Consider the following 25,517-nt stretch of genomic DNA (forward strand, 5'->3'; position numbering starts at 1 on the left):
TGCAACCAGCTGAAGATATGAAAGTCACTGTCCTAAGTTTAAGTATATCTTTCATTTTAGAAGCTTCCTAAATTTGCTGTCCAAACAGTCCTGTTTTGCCTTAACTGAAGAAGTTCTGTCCAAGCAAAAATTGATTTATTGAGTAACTTACAATTACTGGAAACTGGAACACTTGAAATTAAATTATCAAATCAAGTTACAGCTCCCAGTGATGGAGAGACAATGCCAAATTCACTGGAGTTCTTAATCATCTGTCGTCCAACTGTTCATTGGAATGCTGGATTGATGAGATGCATTCACATTTATTTGTAAATCATTTTCATCCCCAAGTCTAATTTCCCCACACTTACATCTCAGCTTAGCCTTTCTTCCTTGAATTACCATGAGTGGTATCAATAGGATGTGTCCTCCCAGTGGGGATGTGCACAACATTAAAATATATTAAGGATTAAAATCTTCCTTCAATGATAATCACTGGCCAAAACCTTTCTTGCAAATGGGTCTTCCATAGTCCTGCAGAGATACAGTCTTAATGTCAGCATTGAAAAGTGGGGCCTTGACACAGCCACTCACCCAGACATGACATCTAAACCTTCACTGTTCACAGCTCCCCTTGTGCATCAGAATCTTTTTTGGATGTGTTGATTCTACGACTGTTGTGACAACAGGAACCACATCAAAAATACTGCAGGGCTCTTTGGGGAGTTTCATACTATCATAGAATCCCTACAGTGCAGAAGGCGGCCTTTTGCTCCATTGAACCTGGACCAACAACAATCCCACCCAGACCCTATCCCCATAACCCCACACATTTACCCTGCTAATCCCCCCCGATACTAAGGGGCAATTTAGCATGGCCAATCCACCTAGCCTGCACATTTTTGGAGTGTGAGAGGAAACCAGAGCACCTGGAAGAAACCCACACAGACACGGGGAGAATGTGCAAACTCCACAGTCACCCGAGGCCAAAATTGAACCCGGGTCTCTGGCACTGAGAGGCAGCAGTGTTAACCATTGCCACCATACTGCGCACAATTATGGTGAATTTGAGAGTCAAATCATGAAGAGCACAAAATTCAAAAGAAATTGGGTTATGAACATATTTGTTAACTACCCAGAAAAACCAAGAGAGAATAATCAGTTCTTCACAAAAAATCAACCTTCCATAATGATGTTTAAAAGTTAAATTTTTATTCTCCTGTCTCAATTTTTCTATTTCATATAATCACTGCATAACAGTTAAAAATCTATACACTGCCACCACAGCTCCATACAAGGCAGCACAAACAGTATTTACATTTTTTCCAAAAAAAAACAATCAATACTGAGAGGGGCAAAAAAGTCCATAATTAGTGCAATTTCACCAGATCTTAAATTTACATGCTGAGGATTATTTAGAATTGCTCCCTTATACTGCGCATAAAATTCTTATAATTCTATACAATTTTTATGCTTTAATGAAACTTACAAGCAATATAATACCTAAATTATTTTGTTCTTGGCCGTTACCATTGTGGGCGCCTGTTTTCAGTAGAAAATAACAAACTTTATTCCATTCCCATGCAAAAGAATTTAACAAAAAAATTAAATAAAATGTCAAACAGAAGGTGGTTCTGAAAACACAAAGTAACCCTCACCCTGCCTGGTTTTCCAGATTCAAATTTAAGCAGTATTGGTTGTGGCAGTAAATGTGTGTGGTTCAGCTTGTTACACATTAGGCCCTGTTTTGCTACAAGATGAAATTCTGCACTATTAACTTCTATTTAGCTGATAAGTAAACACCCTCTTTATTTGTTACTTTTGATGTTATGAGATTGTATTCACACTTCATTCAAACCCCACCTTGTCTTTTATGGCTCTTTATGATTTCCCCAGCAACCAAAGCAGAAATTCCAGCCCAAGCAATGCTACTCTTCATGTACTGAGGAAGGCTGCCTGCCATCTGGAATTTATGCAATTGTTATCATTTCAAGATGGTCCTTTTTCAGGAGCCACAGTAATCTACTCAATAGCTTCTTATGCCACCTTCCCAATTCCCCCCTCCAGAATCCTGATTCATGCCGGGGCATTGTCCCATGGACACCAGTGAGCCATCCAATCCACCATATAACCGGGTATTGTTCAAGTGCAAGCTTAGATGGTGATTGTAGTCAGAGTATTTTACTATGTGGGGCATCACAATCAAGCCTAATCCTGTTTACACCTGGCACCTACACACATGCACTTTTCCACAAAAATTGCTTGATAATAATTCAGAGATGATAATACTAGCTCCATTCTCCTCCCTAGTTCTGGCACAATAAGATTAATTAAAGTGCTCCAAGTTCCAACTAGGCTCAAGTCAGTTTACTCAGGAAAGACTAGGATCAAACCTGGACAATGTCGGATGTGAATGGTTCAGTATCACACTCCATGGTGCACTTGCCTTTGTAGCTAAATGGGAAAGATGAAGGTAAGGAAGGAAGTCACGAGAGGCCACAGGTTTAGGGTGCCGGGGAGTAGATATAGAGGAGATGTTAGGGGTAAGTTTTTCACTCAGAGGGTGGTGGGTGCATGGAATCGGCTGCCGGTAGTGGTGGTGGAAGCAGATTCGATTGAGTCTTTTAAGAGACTTTTGGATAGGTTTATGGAGGTTAGTAAGATAGAGGGTTATAGATGAGCCTAGAAGGTAAGGAAATTGTTCGGTGCAACTTGTGGGCCGAAGGGCCTGTTTGTGCTGTAGCTTTTCTATGTTCTATGAAGATAAATCTAAAGAAAGAAGTATTTTAGTCACTTTACCCAACCCTAAAACTGTATGGGCAAAGGCCACTGTGACTGTTCCATCAGACTTTTCCTGCTAAATCTACCTCCTAGTTATTTTATTCTTCCATGGTTTCTCAGATCAGTCAGGAACTCTCTACTGTTGGCAACACATTGAAATGAGGCAAGTGATTTATACTGCATCACATGTCCAGTGAAGGATGCCCTCAACTGTCCTTCCTTAATGCTGACGTACTGCTCAGTATTGGTTGGAAGGATTCAGAAGCACAATAACTAGCGAGGAATATCAGATACATTAATCATTACCCTTTTTTAAAAACAAATCAAAAGCCTTGCAATGGGACACTAGATATCTTAACAGTCCCATGGAATTGGATAGCAGCAATGTACTGCAGTTTCCTCACAGGTTTCGCTAATGAGGAAAAAATCATACATCACACAATGCTCTGCACTATTTTTTAGGTTTCTACTACAAAACAATAAGTGCTATAACACCAAAATAAATGGTCTTTGAGAATCTTCACCCGTTAGATGCTGATTCTGAGAGCTTGTTACTAATATCGGATATTCACTAAACAAAATGACTACTCTCAAATGTTGATGCACATATACAGCAATGGAGATCATTAGATGGGAATTTCCAATAATTGTGCTAATTTTTGCACAGGAATCTGTACTGAGAACTACAAAAATGTTAGCGATATTGGTTTATGTTTCATTTAAAAAAATATTTTGCAGGAACAAGGTTTCCTTTTAAAGAAAACAAACTATTTGGATATAGATCTCTAGCTTTAGGTAGGGACAGGTCTGTTATGCACTAAAGTAAAAAATGCAACATGAATGAGTGAGTGGAGGCACAGTAGGGAAGGATAATGTAGGGATGCACAAATTATTAAAGTTTACTCTGTGAAATTCAGAGATGCTCCAGATGTAATGCGCGTTTGAATAATAATTCATTCAGCTCAGTAACTTCAGTTCAATTTCAACCAGGTAGAATTGCATTTTGCCACTGCAGCCAAGCCAGAAGAATGTAAACCGTTGTAACAGGGAAGGAAGGATCTGTGGCTACTTACTGCCAATCTGAGAAGAATTGGTCTACAAAGGTGAGGTTTCAAGAGCCAAACAAATCTTAATTTAACAATTTATTTTAACCACTTCTGCACTACCAGCATGTTCTTCACTCCATTTTCCTCATTGAAAATTACTCGCCAATGGGCAAGCAAGCTTTCAAAACTTAACCAAAACTTTCTGAAATTGGAAAAGACTAGGCTGAGTTATGAATAATTCCTTCACTCCATATCTTAGTTTCATTTACTCCTTCCAAAGACACAAGCTATGGCTATTTCTCTTCACCGAGGTGGAACACACTTTCTGCAATATACAAAAGTTGAAAAGCTGCTGAAATCCATTGGAAATTAAACTTGCCTGCTCAAGTGATGTGACCTCTACAACTGGAAGCAACTGTATTCAAAGATTGGTGCTGATTAAGGAGAGTGAGCCCCTATGGATCACGAACATTTTGTTTTGTGGACTGAATACCTATGAAAATTGATATAAGCATGATCACAACGCATGGTGTCACTAGTGTCTCTGTAAATACATCATGCAATGAAGGTCATTGCCAAATCACACAAATCTGTCTGAAAGTAGCAATTTTAAAAACTGAAGTGACAGCCTTTCTCTGTAGAAAAAGCAACATTGGGTGCTAGTAACAATAGGCTTCTAATCCTTTTCAGGTGGAGGAGTCTATTATTGCTTAGTGACATGCAATAGGTTTATAACAAGCCAGGCTAACAATGTAGTTCAAAAGAAGGTGGCATTGTACAAGCTCAGTTCAAATTACAAGCTGCAGCAGGATTTTGGTTTAAATTAGACAAAATGATATTTCAGTTCTGGTCATATGATATCCATGTAAACCTACCTGCCAAAGAGTAAAACCTGCCAAAGAGTAAAACTATCTTCACAAACACTAGCTAAACTGTTAAAAAAAATGGATTGTGGTATGTTTTCAGCTTGTTGGGTATCTTGAGGTTATGTTACCTTGTATATAAGATGCTTTATTTTATCCTTAATAAATAGACCTTTTTAAAAGTAATTAAATCCACAACCAAAAAATTACATTTCTGAAATGACAGCTGGAAACTTTGCCTTTAATTTAAGCGGGGAGGATTGTTTGCTTTTCTTAGCCACATGCATCACATGGTCTGGGAACCTATCGACAAGAGTCTATTTATAGTCTCCCAAAAGCTCAGTAGTAACTTCTAGAAATAGAAATCACCTGTAGAATAGTCAAGAGCAGAGCATCAGACAGTATCTAATCATGTCCATACCAATGAAGATCCTGCACTGAAATCTGAATACTTCTTCAGTCACCCTGATTAAAACAATCTACTGTAGTTAACGTTAGATACCAGCTCAAGGATAGTGGAACTCAGAAAAAAAATCTTTTGTTGCTCAGACTCCTCCCTATACATAAGTGCACAAAATTTTAATTATTAAAAAAGCATAAAGACCTTTACTAACACAAATTAAACCAAAACACAGACACTATTACTACACAAACTTGGTTTTAGTGACTTTTAAGGATGATCATTTACACTTGTTACCAAAAAGGTACGTTTCAACGTAAAGGCTCCAGTAACTCAGACTGAGTACTCATTCAGTACTCTTCAAGATGGAATGTGAGTTCAGCTGTCAACTTTGTTGGTGAGTTGAGAGGGTGTCTCAGGTCAGCAATTGGAAGGCTGCTAAAACATTTCGTGCTGTTTTTAATCAACAGGGCCCATTTTCAGCAACTTTAAATAAATTTACCAAACACATCAGGATAATCTTGTTTCCTTTGGAGTCTTGAATCCATTAAATATTAGGAATTGACTTAATAAGATAACAAGTTTAAAAAAAAAATCAAAATTTCTTCCCATTTTTTCCAGGTGTCTGGGATGGGTTCCAGGGAGGGTAAATAGTACGGTTCCTAGATACTGCCTTCTTTCCAGTACTTTTCTCCATGGGCCATTCTTTATACACAAGCAATTTGCTACGTGAAAGGAGCAGGTTGTGGGACCAATTAGATGGTTCAGGCACATGCACAGTGCACTAAATGACTTCCTCTTTGCTCTAAGATTCTATGACTCAAAGTCTGCACCTATTTAACCATTGGGAAGCATCACATATAATCACAATTCTGTCTTCACCTCAAGTACACATGGGTAGCTTCTTAGCCACAGTTCAAGAGTTCTGGCAACATTGGAGCATTATATTATCCAAGTTGAGATCAGCCAACACCGTAAACTTGAGAATCCCCTGATCTACTTCAATCAGTACATTTGATGCAATTACCCCGTGAGCTCCCCTTTCATTTTTGGTGCTTATCACCAAATAAAACTAACTTGAGTACAAAAGGTAGAGCAAGTGCTCAGTAAAATATACTTTGTCGCACAACTATTATAGTGTCATACACTGAGTTTCCTGCAAGATTGAACACATTTTAAGTCACCACATCATGAATGACAAGAGGTGACAATCTTGAAACAATTCTCAAAGATTCCTGGGAGATCAAATAAACTGCAGAGTTTGTGCAGCATTCAGTGTAGTATTGCTGAGTTTAAAATGCAATTGAGTGAGTGGCAATCATGATGCGAACAGATTTTAAAACAATACTTTCCTGACTGTTCCACGAACTACCCTTAAAAAAATGGAGTGGGGATAAGTAATATACAAATTATTACTTCAAGTGATCATGGGTGTAGCTGCAAGAATAAATCATCAACAACAGCTTTGGAAGCAAGTCTTTCCTTTTGGTTCTACCTGTAACTAACCAACCAAAATGCATCATTAACATATCCATGTTCAGTTGGAGATTTGCATAAGAACCTTATTCTTCCAACCTTATCAGTTGGAACTTTATCTTTTAACCCCACTATTTAGATGGGGAAATGATGTATTATAAGCATGCGTATCTGGCTAGATTTTAGCCATTTATTAAACCGAGATAATAACTAACATCAATGCTATTGGAGTAAGAATGGAAATCATTCTTTTACTTATAACCTCTTTACGATTCATTTTAATTTGTTGCAATTTTAATTGCAGGATTCCAAAGCAGCAGTGGAGAAACAGACTGCAATCATTAAGATTAATAAGTGGAAAGCCATTGAGCTGTTGAAAATAAATGTGGATGAAAGGAGCAACCATCAGATAGACAGACACAATTACTTAACTCAGCAACTGGTCCATCTCCATTGCTGAACCATCATATCATGTTTAGCACAATGGAAGTGCGGGATTAAGCCGCTAATAAACTTGGATTCACTGCAGTTTATGCTGATGAATGACTTTTTAAATTTCCCTTCGTGCCTGTGCATTACTTAGGGAACAGATCAGTATTATAAGCCAATGGATCTTCTTCAATTGAAATGATGGCCCACACTGTAATTGAAGGGAACGAGCACTACATACTCAAGCTCAGGAGCAAGCCCTGTCACTAGGGCTCGAACAAATAAGTTCAGCTTCTACAGAACCGGTTCTCAAATTGAAGTTGAAAAGGGAAAAGGTTGTAATTAACTACTTAATTGCAGTTATAATTCAGAGAGCACCCAAATCCAGTATGGCTAAAGCATTTAAGTGTCAAGTTTAGCTCTGGTCAAAAAAAAGTCCAACTCCAATTCAGATATGTGTAATGTGAATCCTGTAAGTTATTAAATAACCTGGCACAATGTAAAATACAAATTATATTAAAAATAGAGCCATTTATAAACACACCGTCTCCCAATATAGATTCCATAATGTTGATGTATTGATATTTTAGGACAAATGTGAAACATACCTTTTTGGATAGTTCTAAATGGTGGAAACTACAGTAACTCCAATCAATGAAAAAAGCAAAATAACAACTTTTAAAATCTTTGTGAACAACAGAAAGGAGATACCAAGCAAGGTTTTTTTTCTCTCTTCCTCCTCTTCCTGCACCACGGAACAAAGGTAGCACACCTTGATTTCTCACAGCAAGTATCTGCGTCTAGCGTCTTCATCAAGGGTAAGGTCAACAACCTCCGGCGCCCCACTCCAGGTTGGCTGAGCAGCCCACGAGTGCATTTGCTGCTGCTGGGCCCTGCTGCTGAGGCAGTATGAATGAGAACTCTGCTTCCATGCTGAGCAGCTCTGAATGACACCAGGTCTAGTCTGTGTGGATCTGTTTGCAAGCAATTAAAAAAGATATCATCTCATTTTTGAAGTCCCTTTAGCTTTCTAAATTCACTTTTAATGAAATAAGGATCAAACTTTCTTTTAATTATCTGCCTCATCATCAGTCAACTGCCCATCAATGTTTTCTGACAACATAGGAGCAACGTGAGATTATGACAACTCTCTCTATAACAAAACATTTTATCTCCAATTTTCATGTTATGGCTAAACTATGGTGGAGCCAATTTCCTTCCTCTTCTAAGGCAGTATCTTATAGAAGGGTAATTGTTCAATAAATACAAGTGATCTTCTAGTTTCCCTTCCACATGGTTAATTCTTTGTGTGCAAATCTATACAGTGCACTGTCACCAACCACTGGTGCAGGCAAGTTAGCGTATGTTGGTGTCGATCCCTAGCCTGGACAAATGGGGAGAGTTAGTTAGCAGCAGGAAGGGCATCCAGCCGGAATAACACCTGCCAAATCCAAAAGTTTATGGTTGATGTGAAGGTGATCAACCAGCACTGTGGTGACCCCATGTAGCATGGGAAAAGCTGAAAGAGGAAGGAAGGGAAAAAAGGAAGGAAAGGAAAGCATCACAGCAGAGTCCAATCTTATTCAATGTAATTGAGAATATAAAGACTGACAAATCCCCAGGGCCTGATGGAATCTATCCAAGGCTGCTCAGGGAGACGAGAGGTGAAATCGTTGGGCCTCTGACGCAAATCTTTGTCTCGTCACTGGACACAGGTGAGGTCCCAGAGGATTGGAGGATAGCCAATGTGGTCCCGTTATTTAAGAAGGGTAGGAAGGATAACCCGGGTAATTATAGGCCGGTGAGCTTGACGTCCGTGGTGGGGAAGTTGTTGGAGAAGATTCTTAAAGATAGGATGTATGCGCATTTAGAAAGGAATAAACTCATTCACGATAGTCAACATGGTTTTGTGAGAGGGAGGTCATGCCTCACGAACCTGGTGGTGTTTTTTGAAGAAGTGACCAAAATGGTTGACGAAGGAAGGGCCGTGGATGTTGTCTATATGGACTTTAGTAAAGCATTTGACAAAGTCCCTCATGGTAGGCTAGTGAAAAAGGTTGGATCCCATGGGATAAAGGGGGAGGTGGCTAGATGGGTGGAGAACTGGCTTGGTCATAGAAGACAGAGGGTGGTAGTGGAAGGGTCTTTTTCCGGCTGGAGGCCTGTGACTAGTGGTGTACCGCAGGGCTCTGTATTGGGACCTCTGCTGTTTGTGATTTATATAAATGATCTGGAAGAAGGAGTAACTGGGGTGATCAGTAAGTTTGCGGACGACACAAAACTGGCAGGACTTGCAGATAGTGAGGAACATTGTCAGAGGCTACAGAAGGATATAGATAGGCTGGAAATTTGGGCAAGGAAATGGCAGATGGAGTTCAATCCTGATAAATCCGAAGTGATGCATTTTGGTGGGAATAATGTAGGGAGGAGCTACACGATAAATGGTAGAACCATAAAGGGTGTAGAGACGCAGAGGGACCTGGGTGTGCAAGTCCACAGATCTTTGAAGGTAACGTCACAGGTGGAGAAGGTGGTGAAGAAGGCATATGGCATGCTTGCCTTTATATTACGGGGCATAGAGTATAAAAGTTGGGGTCTGATGTTGCAGATGTATAGAACGTTGGTTCGGCCGCATTTGGAATACTGCGTCCAGTTCTGGTCGCCACACTACCAGAAGGACGTGGAGGCTTTGGAGAGAGTACAGAGGAGGTTTACCAGGATGTTGCCTGGTATGGAGGGGCTTGGTTATGAGGAGAGATTGGGGAAACTGGGGTTGTTCTCCTTGGAAAGACGGAGGATGAGGGGAGACTTAATAGAGGTGTATAAAATTATGAAAGGCATAGATAGGGTGAATGGTGGGAAGCTTTACCCCGGGTCGGTGGTGACGTTCACGAGGGGTCATAGGTTCAAGGTGAAGGGGGGGGAGGTTTAACACAGATATCAGAAGGACATATTTCACACAGAGGGTCGTGGGGGCCTGGAATGTGTTGCCGGGCAAGGTGGTGGAGGCGGACACACTGGGAACGTTTAAGACTTATCTAGACAGCTATATGAACGGAGTGGGAATGGAGGGATACAAAAGAGTGGTCTAGTTTGGACCAGGGAGCGGCGCGGGCTAATTGTTCCTGGTTTCTCGTTTCAAGGCTTCATTCTATGATCATCTTGCTGGTGCCAGTACAGAGTGAGACTGCGGATAGTTGGGAACCTGTCTCGGGGGCAGGGAATTCATATGGTGTTCGTGGAAGTGGAAATGACTAGGGTTGGGAAGCATTTTCCGATCGGGGCCATTGTGATCTCCTGGACTCGTTTCGTTCGCCTCAGGGGGTCGGAGAGGAATTTCCCAGATTTTTTTTCCCCATATTGGCCCTGGGGTTTTTCACTCTGGGTTTTCGCCTCTCCCTGGAGATCACATGGTCTGGAATGGGGGGGTGGGGGTAAGTTAATAGGTTGTAATGAACAAAACATCGTAGCTGTGAGGGACAGCTCGGTGGATAGGATATTGGTATGTAGATAGGCTGGAAAATTGGGCGGGGATCCTGGATTCAGGATTCAATCCTGGACCGGGGAGCGGCGCGGGCTTGGAGGGCCGATGGGCCTGTTCCTGTGCTGTATTGTTCTTTGTTTGTTTTTTGTAATTCCCATTAACATGCAATTTCCAGCAGGCATTCAGACAGTGATTCAATTAAATCTGACCACTTTTTTTCTCTCCCCAAACAAGAGGTGTTGAAATCAATTGTAAAGTCCCCATCATATGGCTCAAAGAAACTAACTCAGCAAGAGCCAAGGAAAGTGAATGTAGGTATTGCTGACCTGTCAGATTTCCTTACTGGATACATCTGGATGCAGAAGACAACAAATAAATTAATGGGAATGATGGGCATAAAAGTAAATGCATTGCATCCATTGATGAGAAACAGGACGACGCTATGGATAGCCAGGAACAGGCTTGCTTGCTTAGGAATGATACTACAGTTGAAACTAATATTTAAAAATCCCTTCATCTAAATTTTGTGATGAGCAGTTTGTTGGTAGAATTTGTGTCGGTAATACTTAACTGTTACTATTATAAATTCTACCAACATAAGAGTTTAAGATAATGATTGAGAATAACATAAGTAAACTAAAGACCAGAGTAAATGAATTGGGAAAAAGTTGATTTTAAGAGATGAAAATGAAACTACGGAAAATAAACTGGAGAACAATTATTACCATGGAAATGAAGCAGTGGTGGAAAACATTTGAAAAGGTGATCAACAGAGTCCAGGAGAACTACATCCCACAGCAAAGAAGAAAAAACTAACCACTAATGACACACCATGAGTAAAGAAAGAAATTTGGTCAGAATGGTATTAAAGAAAAGAGCACACATACACTAAGCACATAGAAAACAAAGGAAAGGATGACAAAGGGAATACGTAAAGGTTATGAAAGAAGTCGAAAAACAATTAAGGCAATGCAAAACTACAAAATTATATCAAGGAATATAAAAATAAATACAGTCACAAACAAAAGCAGAAAGGGCCACTTGGGGAAACACATGATGGATTAATAGGAAGTAGCAGCAAAATAGCTGAAAAGTTAAATAATTTTTTCGCCTCTGTAGTTATTATTAGGCTGCCATGGTAGACATGACACTATATATACTTATAAAATAATTTTTTCCACAGATATTTAAGAAAGGATGGAGGTAATTGACAAACAAATTAAACTTGAGGATAAAACCTCTGTTCCAGATCAAGTGCATTTGTGCATATTAAGAGAAGCTAGGAAAGATATGGAAGAGGCCCTATTATGTATATATTAAAAAATATAGAAAAGGGAATAGGGCCAATGAACTAATCAGCTAATGTGATTCCTAGATGCAAAAAGATAGATTGAAAATACACCAATTCATTTAGCTTCAGTAGTAAGAAAGATAATGAAATCTTTTACTCAACTGTGTATTAGAAAACATCTAGGAACTGAACATATAATAAAGATAATTCAACACAATTTCAGAAAAAGGTCAAGTTTGACTAATCTTATTGAATTATTTGGGGAAGTAACAAAAAGGGTAGACAAAAGTAATGCAGAAGTAATAGATTTGAATTTTTGAAAGACCTTGAATAAGGTACTGCATAGTGGACTACTGACTAAAGGTCAGAACAAATGAAGTGAGGAGAGGCAAACAGTAGAATGGATGGTAAACTAGCTATACAACAGAAAACAGTAGGGGTTAAAGGTACCTACTAAGACTGGCAAAAAGTAGGAGGTGGTGTTCCACAAGGATCGGTGTTGGGACCACTGTTGTTATATAATTGATTTGGATTGGGAAATTGGAAATTTCAAAATTGGGGACAATACCATATTGGGGATGTAACCAATACAGAGGACGATTGTGACAAAATAGAGAAAAACATTGATAAATTTGAAGAATGGGTGTGTAATTGGAAATGAACTGTATTATCATTAAGCATGAGGAGTTGTATGTTGTCAGATAGAGCATAGAGGCTACATACTCCTTGGAAACTAAGAATCTAAATAGAATGCAGGGGCAGAGGGATTTGGGGATACAGATACACAAATCAAAAAGTGGCCTTGTAAATTAATAAAGCCATTTAAAAAAGCAAACTTTGCACTGGGGTTCATTTCCAGAGTGACGGAATTGTAAAGCAGGGAAGTTATGTTTAATCTGTATGGAATGCTGGTTGGACCACAGCTGGAGTACTGTGCATTATAGAAAGGATATAGAGACGCTAGAAAAGGTACAAAAAAGATTTACTAAGATAATACTAGGATTGAGAGTTTGTAGCTATTACATGAGATTGCACAGGCTGGGTCTCTTTTCTCCAGAAAAGAGAAGACTGAGGGATGACCTGAAACAGATCTTGAAAATCTGAAAGGATTTGATAGAGTAGATGTATAGATGATGCTTCCACTTGCTGGGGAAATCAGAATTAAAAGCCATAGATGCAAGATAGTCATTAAAAATCCAACAGGAAATTCAGGACAAACTTCTTTACCAAAGAATATGGAACTCACTACCACAGGGAGTAGCTCAGGCAACTAGCACATATGCATTTAAGGAGAAGCTAGATAAACACTTGGGAGAAAGGATTAGAAGGGTATGTTAGTGGGGTTAGACAAAGAAAGGTGGAGAGAGGCTTGTGGAGCATTAATTCTGGCATAGATGTATCGGGCCAAATGGCCTTTTTTACATTGTAAATGATACATATTACTACATAATGAGAGCTCAGATCTGGATGCAAGTCTACCATTTTTGCACATCTGCCTTAGCTCCTTCTGCTTTACTCTTCTTCAATGAATTATGATGCTATTATTTTATCAATATTCTAGTTATTTGATGGGCAGTTACTATTTCTAGACCATAACTGCATGGCATTAGGAGCCAGAGATTTTCCCATAATTGATGGCGTGTACCTTGCATCTTCTTGAATTCCTACAATTTCAACCTCGCTATCTGAGGAGGCAATCTGGATTTCTTCCTTTACTGGCACAGAGAAACCTGTAGAGCCATCGGCTGCTATGAAGCTCTCTTCTCCTCGACCTGCAAGGAAACAGAAAGCAAACACAACCTTAGCATGTTTTATTTGGACAAAATTCATTGCCCCATGAAAATGAAAAATCACCAGCACTTCAAATGTTAAGAAAATCCTCGTTACTGAACTTGCAACTTACTTCCAAATACTCTTGTTTTTCCAATGTCACACAACTCCTGCCTCAAGTTTCTTATTTTTCCTCATTCTTTTTCTGTAGTATCCCTATCTATAAACTATCCCAGGGCAAAAGAAGAAAATATTTGGGCGATCTCAAAGTACTGCTGTCTGAATCAGGAGGTTGAAGGGTTCAAGTACCACTCCAGGACTTGGGATTTCTTGACTTCGGGTGACATTTCAATGCAGTTCCAGCATGTGCTACATTGTCATCTTTCAAATTAACCATTAAACTAAAATCCCATCTGCTCACAGGCGAGTGTTAAAGCACCTGTGACACTATTTGGTGCAGTCTAAAAGGTCATCCCAGAGTAATGGCCATGGGCCAACATACCTTTCGCAATCATCACCATGATAAATTAACAGTTATTCATAAAATTGCAGTCTCTGAAAGCTTGATGCATATGGCTACTGTTTTTATGTATGATCAACAATAACTGCCATTGAAATGAGTTTAGTTTGTAAATCACGTTAGAATGTCTTCAGAAAATGATAAAGCACTATACAATGGGAACGTACATTTTCATTTATCCAGAATTTCACCCAATTTCACCCAACTCTCCACAGCCAGTTAGTAGAAATTATGCAAAGCATCTAAGAATGATTCTTCCTTCATCCTTGACAAAAGATGGGTGGCATCTCCATGAATGTGATCAGCACTTCACTGCATGAGCAATCACTTCTCCATAATACGGCACATTAGAATTAGCATAAATCCTTAGCATAAGTTGATGACTTTCCAAACACTATGCAAGTATTTTAAAATACTATTGTAATAGTTTCAGAAGCACAAAAATCACACTTGGATTTATTACACTGTGCATAATTATCAAAATTGACAACTGTGCAGTAGTTTGCACTTTGTGGGTGAGTGCAACTTAACAAAGCAACTCATTGGATTATATTGTGCTGTCTTAAAATGGGATATTATGTGTTTATACAAATTACACAAACTTCCTCAGGTGGTGATTGAGTAAACAAAGGAACAAGTCACCATAGCCCATTCTTGTGTATCTTCAAATAGTTAACCATAAGCTTACAGTAATCAAAGCCTGCAAGCCGGCCCCAACCTGTTCTCTCAGCAAAAGACAATGCAGACAAACAAAGTCAATTAACCACTACATCACAAGAAATCTTTTGTGCTAATGAAATACATGTGACATCATAAGCTATATTACAAAGCTCTAGTCTATTTCACACCCTAATAAAATGTGTTCACGGTTTAAATTATAACAGCTGCCTCTCTTCACCCCAAACATTAATAAACATCACACTTCAATGAACCCTATTTCTAGCAATCATCAGTGTAAATGGCAATATCTGAGAGGCAAAAAATGGGTAATCCAACATTTTAAACCCTCACCAATGTTGAAGGTTCCGTCCAATGAAAAAATGATCTGTGAGCAAAGACAAGTCACTGCAACAAAACCAGATCAATGATGAGAACTAGTTTTGTTGCCTTGCAGCTCCATTGTGAACGATCTTAATAAAGAACAAAGAATAATACAGCACAGGAACAGACCCTTCGGCCCTCCAAGCCTGCGCCGCTCATGTGCCCAACTAGAGCATTTGTTTGTATCCCTCTATTCCCAGTCTGTTCATGTGGTTATCTAGATAAGTCTTAAACAATCCCAGAGTGTCCGCCTCAATCACCTTGCTTGGCAGTGCATTCCAGGCCCCCACCACCCTCTGTGTAAAATACGTCCCCCTGACATCTGTGTTGAACCTTGCCCCCCTCACCTTGAACCTGTGACCCCTTGTGTTTGTCACCTCCGACCTGGGAAAAAGCTTCCCACTGTTCACCCTATCTATGCCCTTCATAATTTTATACACCTCTATTAGGTCGCCCCTCATCCTCCGTCTTTCCAGGGAGAACAACCCCAGTTTACCCAATCTCTCCTCATAGCTAAGACCCTCCATACCAGGCAACATCCTGGTAAACCTTCTCTGTACTCTCTCCAAAGCCTCCACGTCCTTCTGGTAGTGTGGCGACCAGAACTGGACGCAGTATTCCAAATGTGGCCTAACCAACGTTCTATACAGCTGCAACATCATATGCCAACTTTTATATTCTATGCCCCGTCCAATAAAGGCAAGCATGCCATATGCCTTCTTCAGCACCCTCTCCACCTGTGCTGCCACCTTTAAGGATCTGTGGACTTGTACACCCAGGTCCCTCTGTGTGTCTATACTCCTGATGGTTCTGCCATTTATTGTATAGCTCCCCCTTACATTAAATCTACCGAAATGCATCACTTCGCATTTATCTGGATTAAATTCCACCTGCCATTTCTCCGCCCAATGTTCCAGTCTATCTATTATCCTGCTGTATTCTCTGACAATGTTCATCACTATCCGCAACTCCAGCAATCTTCGTGTCGTCCGCAAACTTACTTATCACACCAGCTACATCTTCCTCCAAATCATTTATATATATCACAAACAGCAGAGGTCCCAGTACAGAGCCCTGCGGAACTCCACTAATCACAGACCTCCAACCGGAAAAAGACCCCTCCACTGCTACCCTCTGTCTTCTATGGCTAAGCCAGTTCTCCACCCATCTAGCTAGCTCACCTTTTATCCCGTGAGATTTAACCTTTTGCACCAGCCTGCCATGAGGGACCTTGTCAAACGCTTTACTAAAATCCATATAGACAACATCCATGGCCCTTCCCTCGTCAATCGTTTTTGTCACCTCCTCAAAAAACTCAACCAAATTTGTGAGGCATGACCTCCCTCGTACAAAAACCATGCTGTCTATTGCTAATGAGATTATTCAGTTTTAAATGCGCATATATCCCATCTCTAAGAATCTTCTCCAACAATTTCCCTACCACGGACGTCAAGCTCACCGGCCTATAATTACCCGGGTTATCCTTGCCACCCTTCTTAAATAACGGGACCACATTTGCTATCCTCCAATCCTCTGGGACCTCACCTGTGTCCAGTGAAGAGACAAAGATTTCTGTTAGAGGCCCAGCAATTTCATCTCTTGCCTCCCCGAGGAGTCTAGGATAGATGCCATCCGCCCCTAGGGATTTGTCTATCTTAATGTTTCCTAAAAAACCTAACACTTCCTCCCTTGTAATTGAGATTTTTTCTAACGGGTCAACACATCTCTCTGAGACACTACCAGTCAACATGTCCCTCTCCTTTGTGAATACTGATGCAAAGTATTCGTTTAGGATCTCACCTACTTCCTTTGGTTCTAAGCATAATTCCCCTCCTTTGTCCCCGAGAGGTCCGATTCTTTCCCTAAGAACCCTCTTGTCCCTAATGTATGTATAAAATGCCTTAGGATTCTCCTTAATCCTGTCTGCCAAGGACATTTCGTGACCCCTTTTTCCCCTTCTAACTCCCTGTTTGAATTCTTTTCTACTTTCTCTCCAGTGCTCCATCTGTTTTTAGCTGCCTCGACCTCATGTATGCCTCTTTTTTCTTTTTGATTAGACCCACAATTTCACTGGTTATCCACGGCTCTCGAATCCTACCTTTCCTATGCTTCCTCTTTACAGGCACATGCCTGTCCTGCAGTCCTATCAACTGCTCCTTAAAAGACTCCCACATGCCAGATGTGGACTTACCCTCGAACAGCCTCTCCCAATCAACAGCCACCAAATCCTGCCTAATCCGGCTGTAGTTAGCCTTCTCCCAATTCACCACCTTACCCATAGGACAACACTCATCTTTTTCCATTACTATCCTAAAGTTTACAGAATTGTGGTCACTATTTGCCACATGTTCCCTCACTGAAACTTTGATGACCTGACCGGGCTCATTCCCCAGTACTAGGTCCAGTATAGCCCCCTCTCTAGACTGTCAACATATTGTTCCAAAGAACCTTCCTGTACACATTTTATAAATTCTTCCCCGTCCAGGCCCCCAGCCCTAAGCGATTTCCAGTCTATACGAGGGAAATTAAAGTCTCCCACTACAACAACCCTATTTTTTCTGCACCTGTCCAGAATCTCCTTACATATCCGTTCCTCAACTTCCCGTGGGCTGTTGGGAGGCCTGTAGTATACCCCCAGCATAGTGACCGCACTCTTCCTGTTTGAGCTCCACCCACAGTGACTCGTTACCTGACGCTTCCAAATTGTCCACCCTCTGTACCGCTGTAATATGCTCCCTAACCAGCATTGCTACTCCCCCACCTCTCCTAGCCCCTCCTTTGTCTCGCCTAAAACACTTATACCCCGGAATATTCAGCTGCCAGTCCTGTCCTTCTTTTAACCAAGTCTCTGTCACTGCAACCACATCCAAGTTCTGCACAAGCATTAAGGCTCTAAGCTCGTCTGTCTTGCCCATGACGCTCCTTGCATTGAAGCAGATGCACTCCAGACCTCCAGGCCCACTGAGGTCATCCTCCCCCAGAATGCTCTTCCTCTGAGATAGCCTTGTCTTAGCCCTAACCTCGTCCCCAGCCTCTATGCTTATTGACCTATTGTTCTGATCCCCACCCTCCTGCCACATTAGTTTAAACCCACCCGAACTGCACTAGCAAAACTCCCAGCTAGGATATTCGTGCCCCTCCAGTTTAGGTGTAACCCGTCCTTCTTGTACAGGTGCCATCCTCTCTTGAAGACTTCCCAGTGATCCACGAATTTGAAACCCTCATCTGTTTAAGCTATATTTTTCTCTCCTTCCTTTCCTAAAGTCAATGCCTTATATTAGGATATGGTTTCACGCAATAGCCACACACTCAATTTCAGCAGAGGAATGAATGGTTAAGAATCAACAATACAGATCATGACTAATTTTTTACAGTTCTAGATAGTTCAATTAATCATTGCATAGTTAAATAAGTCATTGGTGCAAATAGGAAATACAGTGGACTATTCATCTTCAATTGTACTCTGTGGACTCCTGAAATATAATAAAGGAAAGGGTGCTGAAGTTAAAGTAAAGCCAAAAATGGATAAATGGAAAAATTCATAACGGAATACCCTTTCAGCCTAACTTCTCTATATGTAAAAGGTTTGACTGCCAAGAAAGTAGGATCAAGGGAACGTACTAACATGGGATAGTGAGGTAGTTAAGGTGAATCACATAGGTGCATTCAAGGGATAGCTGGATAAGCATGATGGAAAAAACAAGAGGAACATCCTGATGAGGTTTGATGAAGAGGGTTAAGAAAAAGTTCATGTGGAGGTTCATCTTGGACCAGTTGGAGCCAGATGCTCTGCTTCTATAGTGTAAATACTTAGTATCACTTTATTAAATATAAAAACAGCTGAGAATAACTGAAGCCAGCATTAGAAAATGCTCAGATATCAACTGAAAAAAAATACAATTGCACCAGTGACAGCAAAGTGTTTGTCAGTTGAGATAAGTCAGAACAATCAAGGGACACATTTGTTGATGACCTATAAAGACACTTTCTAACAGCTGTAATAAAAGCAAAATACTATTGATGCTGAGGATTTGAAATAAATACAGAAAATGCTGGATAAACTCAGCAGGTCTGTTAGCATCTGTGGAAAGTGAAACAGAGTCAATGCCGCAAGTCCATATGACTCCACTTCAGAACAGTTTCCTAAGGTTTCACTTCTCAGGGCAATGACACTGTCCCTCTATTAGAGGATAAATGTGTAGCTAAAATTGTTGATTAGAAATAGCTAGTTAATTCACTTAGGTTTCACAGAGCTACAAATCCTGACGCTATCTATTGCAACGAAATGGAGGTAATGCGATGGAGAATGATTATCTCCTATATCCAACAGCTCAGAGGTCTGAACTGCTTCCAATGGATTGCAAGATTATTCATTTGATCCCATTATTAAACAAGGGAGGAAATTGGACCCTGGAAATTATAGATCCATGATCCATCCTTTGGTAGGAAGAGATATCTTGGAAGAAAACTTGTAAAGCAAGACAGTCATCAGAGCTTCTTATGTTAATCCTGTATTTGGGGTGGCACGGTGGTTAGCACTGCTGCCTCACAGTGCCAGAGACGCGGGTTTGATTCCCAGCTTGGGTCACTGTCACTGTGGAGTCTACAGGTTCTCCCTGTGTTTGCACAGGTTTCCTCCCACAGTCCAAAAGATGTGCTGGTTAGGTGCATTGGCCATGCTAAATTCTCCCTCAGTGTACACAAACAGGCGCCGGAGTGTGGCAACTAGGGGATTTTCACAGTAACTTCATTGCAGTACTAATGTAAGCCTACTTGTGACGCTAATAAATAAACTAAGCTTATTTCTACTTGTGCTCCAGTTTTGATTGCAACACTCACAAAGGATATAAAGGTTTTGTAGACAAGAAGAGCAGGATGTCCTGAAATGTGCTAAATGCTACGTAGGGGTAAGTTCAAAGAATTATTTGCTTCTAGAAAAGCACATTGGCAAAATGAATTGGATATAATATAGTTCAATAGATTGGAAATTGAGGGAAGTTATTCCAGTTAAATCAAGGCAAAGAGTTAGGTTAGGTAGCAGAATTTATTTGCAAGAAATACCATCCTTTGGGTGAAACTGGTCAACTGCAACACCTCAAGCATGGAGAACCCTAATGAAAAGTCATTGATCAGAAACATTAACTCTCCTCTCTCCCTCCACAGATGCCATCATACCTGGCGAGTATTTCTAACATTTTCTGTTTTTATTTAAGAATTTCTTAGGTTTCCAAAATTAGCCACAAGTTGTTTTACCTCTTCCAGGAAAGATAGGGGATGAGTGTATAAAGTTGCAGCAACGACTGGAGAGTATAGATCTGAAGTGCCTAATAACCTTTCTTGCCTTATTTTTTGAATGCTGGACTATTGTCACCAAAACTGCTGATGCAATCCAGCTCAGGGGACAGAATAATGCAATGGCTCAGAATAAGTTAGTATAGTTAATACCAGTTATAACGTTATATAGTTATAACACCAAAATTACTGCCTCGAAAACAGGCAAATGCATTTCTCATAAGACTGACCTGCCACGCATTGTTCCAGCAGTCCTCGGTTCCTCACGGTGTTCACCTTGAACTCATGATGTCCAAAAGAGAATTGCTCCTGAACAGCAGCAGCTGCAAGAAGATTGTCGACGTTCAGAACATCCGGGTCGGAGTTAGTGTCAGAAATATCATAGTGTGCTATCACTGGAGGTCCATCTGAGAACACACAATACAATGGATGATTTATTTACGTGTACAGAAGGGAAAGAGGATGGGAGGTGGAAGAGGAGGAAAAGTTATGATAACTTCAAGTTATTAACTAAAATAATTCAGGTTTTACAATGCTTTCTATAGTGAACCTCTACTACTCCTCCATTTCTTGGTCTCCTGTGCCCCTTGCTTTGTTAAATGCACTACAGTAGCCAGCAAGTGCACAAGCAATGTAGCTTTTAGAATAAAAAAGCAGCTGCATAATTTTTTTAAGAATTAAATGCATTATAAGGGGAAGGGGAAAAAAACAAGCTTTTCAACTCATTGCGCTTTGCAAATTCATCAGTAACTCCCAAACGTGTTAGACCATAAGACCATAAGACATAGGAGCGGAAGTAAGGCCATTCGGCCCATCGGGTCCACTCCACCATTCAATCATGGTTGATTTCAACTCCATTTACCCGCTCTCTCCCCATAGCCCTTAATTCCTCGAGAAATCAAGAATTTATCAATTTCTGTCTTGAAGACGCTCAACGTCTCGGCCTCCACAGCCCTCTGTGGCAATGAATTCCACAGACCCACCACTCTCTGGCTGAAGAAATTTCTCCTCATCTCTGTTCTAAAGTGACTCCCTTTTATTCTAAGGCTGTGCCCCCGCGTCCTAGTCTCCCCTGTTAATGGAAACAACTTCCCTACGTCCATCCTATCTAAGCCGTTCATTATCTTGTAAGTTTCTATCAGATCTCCCCTCAACCTCCTAAACTCCAATGAATATAATCCCACGATCCTCAGACGTTCATCGTATGTCAGGCCTACCATTCCTGGGATCATCCGTGTGAATCTCCGCTGGACCCGCTCCAGTGCCAGTATGTCCTTCCTGAGGTGTGGGGCCCAAAATTGCTCACAGTACTCCAAATGGGGCCTAACCAGTGCTTTATAAAGCCTCAGAAGTACATCCCTGCTTTTGTATTCCAAGCCTCTTGAGATAAATGACAATCTGAAAATCAAGCATTAAATGTGGACAGCACTATAGACATGGTCTGACCAGGAACTGCAGTTAGACAAACACACTGCCAATGACCAAAAATGGCAGTATGAAAAGGACAGGACAAAATGTATTTACTATGGGCAGGGTAACAGGCACACTATTCCTGAGAGTTATATACATAAGCAGCCCTTATCATTGATATTACAAAAAACAACAAAGAACAAGACAACACACAAACAGGCCCGTCGGCCCACCAAGTCTGTGCCAACAGATGCCTCTCTAATCTAATATTTTTTTGCCTCTACGTGGTCCATATCCCTCTATATTCCTAACAATTTTGGCTTGTGAATTAAGGTAGAACCTATTACAATTCAATTTTGCAATACATCTCACACATACATCTCCCATACCCCATCCTTGTTAAATCAGCACAGGTCCCATTTTGGGACTTTGAGCAATTGCATAATGCATGTGCCCCACCAAGTCCTCACTACCTTCACTCAATTTCAAATCAATACTATGCCTCAGTTACACTTTTCTAGATGGTGTGCGAAATTTATCTAACATGCAGCCAACTAAAAAAGACACAAAGCAAAAGCATCAAGACGCATTTAGTTGTTATTGATTAGCATATCCAACATATTGCATTATGCTATGACTTGCCACACACTTGCTTCAAAAGATTGAGAGCAACATCAGCTGGTCCTCCCATCTAAAGAACCCAGGTTTAATTCTGACCATGAATTCAAACTCACGGGCAAGCCAACCCTTAGTCAAAATGCACCTCACTGTAACATTTGCAGGGAGGGAAAAAAGGGAAGGAATTGGGGCATGAGGAAACAACCTGCGTCACACCTTATTTTTAGATTGGCATTTTCAGCCAGTTTGGCTTTTTAAAAAATCATTTCAAGGGGTGTGGCCGTTGCTGGCTAGGCCAGTATTTTTATTAATCAGCCCTAAGTGCCCTTGAGAAGGTGGTGGTGACCCGTATTCAATGAGTAGTCAATATGTTTTAGGTACACCTATAGTGCTGTTAGGAAGTTCCAGGATTATAACCCAGTGACAAAGGAACAGCAATATAATTCCATGTCAGGCAGGTGTGCAGCTTGGAAGGAACTTGCAGGTGGTGGTATTCCCACGCATCTGCTGTCCTTGTCCTTATAGATGGTAGAGGTCGTAGGTTTGGAAGGCACTTTCGAAGGAACCTTGATAAGTTGCTGCAGTGTATCCTGTAGATGGTACACACTGCTGCTACTGTACATTGGTGGTAGAGAGAGGGGAGTTGAAGGTGGTGGAGGGAGGGGAGTTGAAGGTGGTGGATGAGGTGCCAATCAAACCAGCTGCTTTGTCCTTGGTGCTGTTGAGCTTGTTGAACCTGTAGCATCCATTCAGGCAAGCGGAAAGTATTCCATCAAACCTCTGACTTGTGCATTGTAGATGGTGGTCAGGATTTGCAGAGTCAGGAGGAGAGATACTCTCCATAGAATTCCTAGCCTCTGGTCTGCTCGTCGCCACAATATTTATATTGCTAGCCCAGTTAAATTTCTGGTCAAGAGTAATCCCCAGGGTGTTGATAGTAGAGGATTCAGTGACGGTAATGCAATTGAATTTGGAGATGGTTGGATTCTCTCTTGTTGGAAATGGTCATTGTTTGGCACTTGTGTCACACAAATGGTACTTGAGACTTATCAGCCCAAGCCTGAATGTTGCCACCGTCTTGCTGCATTTGGGCACAGACTGCTTCAGTATCTGAAGAGTTACAAATGATGAAAATCGTGCAATCATCAGTGGACATCCCCAGTTCTGACCTTACGATGGAGGGAAGGTCATAGATGAAGTGGCTGAAGATTGTTGGGCCTAGGACACTACCCTGAGGAATTCCTGTAGTGATGCCCAGGTTTTGTTCCATACTTGGGTGACTGTGTGGAGTTTGCACGTTCTCCCTATGTCTGCGTGGCTTTCCTCCGGGTGCTCCGGTTTCCTCCCACACTCCAAAGATGTGCAGATTAGGTTGATTGGTCATGCTAAATTGCCCTTAGGTTCCAAGATGTGTAGATTAGGGGGATTAGCAGAATACATACATGAGGTTACAGGTATAGGGCCTGGGTAAGATGCTCTGTCGGAATCAGTGCACTCAATGGACCGAATGGTCTCCTTCTGCACTGTAAGGATCCTATGACTATGATGCTTGACCACCGATAACAACCACAACCATCTTCCTATGTACTAGGTATGACTCCAACCAGTGCAGAGTTTTCCTCCCGATTTCCATGACCTTCAGTTTGTTGGGGTCCCTTACGTCAAGAGCATTCACTCTCATCTCACCTCTTGAATTGAGCTCTTTTGTCCATTTTTGGACCAAGGCTGTAGAAAGTCAGGAAATGAGTGGCCCTGGGAGAACCCAAACTGAGCATCAGTGAACAGGTTATTGTGGAGTAAGTGTCATTTGATAGCACTGTCCACAACCCCTTCCACCACTTTTGCTGATGATCAAGAGAAGGTAATTGGCTGGGTCAGATTTGTCCTTTTGTGGATAGGACATACAGAGCAGTTTTCCACATTTATGGGTAGATGCTAGTGTTGTAGCTGTACTAGAACAGCCTGGCTAAGGGCACAACTAGTTCTGGAGCACAAGTCTCCACTGCTATTGCTGGAATGTCATCAGGACCCAGAGTTTTTGCAGTATCCATTGCCTTCAGCTGTTCCTTGACAAAATGTGGAGTGAATCAATCTGGCTGAAAGCTGGCTGGGGACCTCCGGAAGAGGCCAAGATGGATTATCCACTTGGCGCTTCTGAAGATGGGTGAAAATGTTTCAGCTGATGCGCTGGGCTCCCCAATCAATGAGAATGGGGATACTTGCGGAGCCTCCTCCTCCTGTTAGTTGATTAATTGCCCACCACCATTCACAACTGGATGTGGTAGGGCTACAGAGCTTAGACCTGATCTGTTAATTGTGAGATTGCTTAGGTCCACACCAAATGCTGCTTTCACTGTTTGAAATGCAAGTAGTCCTGTGTTGCAGTTTCATCAGGTTGACACCTCAGTTTTAGGTATGCCTGGAATGCTCTCCTGCATTCTCCATTGAACCAGGATTGATCCCGTGGCTTGGTGGTAATGGTAGGGTGGGGGAATATGCTGGGCCATGAGGTTATAGATTGTGGCTGTATACAATTCTGCTGCTGCTTATGGCCCACATTGCCTCATAAATGCCCAGTTGGCTTGCTAGATCTGTTTGAAATCTATACCATTTAGCATGGTGGTCATGCCACACAACACGATGGAGGGTATCCTCAATGCGTAGATGGACCCAGTCTCCATAAGGGGATTTTTGGTACAGCTAAACTTACCACTTCCCAAATTTATTTTAGAAAACATAATCTCAGCTGTGTTGGCAGGAGATAATAGTACATAAATTCAGTTAAGTAATTTCTGAGTCCACAAATATACATTTGTGAGCACACAATAAATACAGGTCAACTTTATTACGAAGTTCGTCTTTTATTTTTCTCTTTTTCCATCTGAACACTCTCAAAGAGATGACCTAAAGATATGCCTCGATCTATCACTCTGAGGTGACCAAGCTGATCTCTCTGCAATCTCTCAGAACCTCTCCAAGATGATTTAGTAAATTCTCGCTCAGTTTTTAGGGGTATTCTTTAAAATAATTCTTTTGGTGTGTTTTGTAAAACTCCAGGAAACAAGTTTCAGATCCAGAGTCTCTGCAACTGAGGGAACTCCTCCACCTTCTGCCAAT

At 41.1% G+C, this 25,517-nt stretch overlaps 1 protein-coding gene across 2 annotated transcripts in view; it reads right to left on the reverse strand.

Annotated features, from left to right (window-relative positions):
• Positions 1-1,169: 1,169 nt before the first annotated feature.
• Positions 1,170-25,517, reverse strand: part of ark2n (arkadia (rnf111) N-terminal like PKA signaling regulator 2n) — a 113,165-nt gene continuing 88,817 nt past the window's right edge. For both annotated transcript variants that reach the window (XM_078222738.1, XM_078222731.1), the window contains 3 exons: positions 20,603-20,779; positions 13,395-13,521; positions 1,170-7,948 (listed from right to left, as the gene is read on the reverse strand). In XM_078222738.1, coding sequence (XP_078078864.1) covers positions 7,756-7,948; positions 13,395-13,521; positions 20,603-20,779 — 497 coding nt within the window. In that variant the 3' untranslated portion in view covers positions 1,170-7,755. The remainder of the gene's footprint in view (positions 7,949-13,394; positions 13,522-20,602; positions 20,780-25,517) is intronic.

This window comes from Mustelus asterias, chromosome 1 (genome assembly GCF_964213995.1).
Source record: "Mustelus asterias chromosome 1, sMusAst1.hap1.1, whole genome shotgun sequence".
Lineage (NCBI taxonomy): Eukaryota > Metazoa > Chordata > Chondrichthyes > Carcharhiniformes > Triakidae > Mustelus > Mustelus asterias.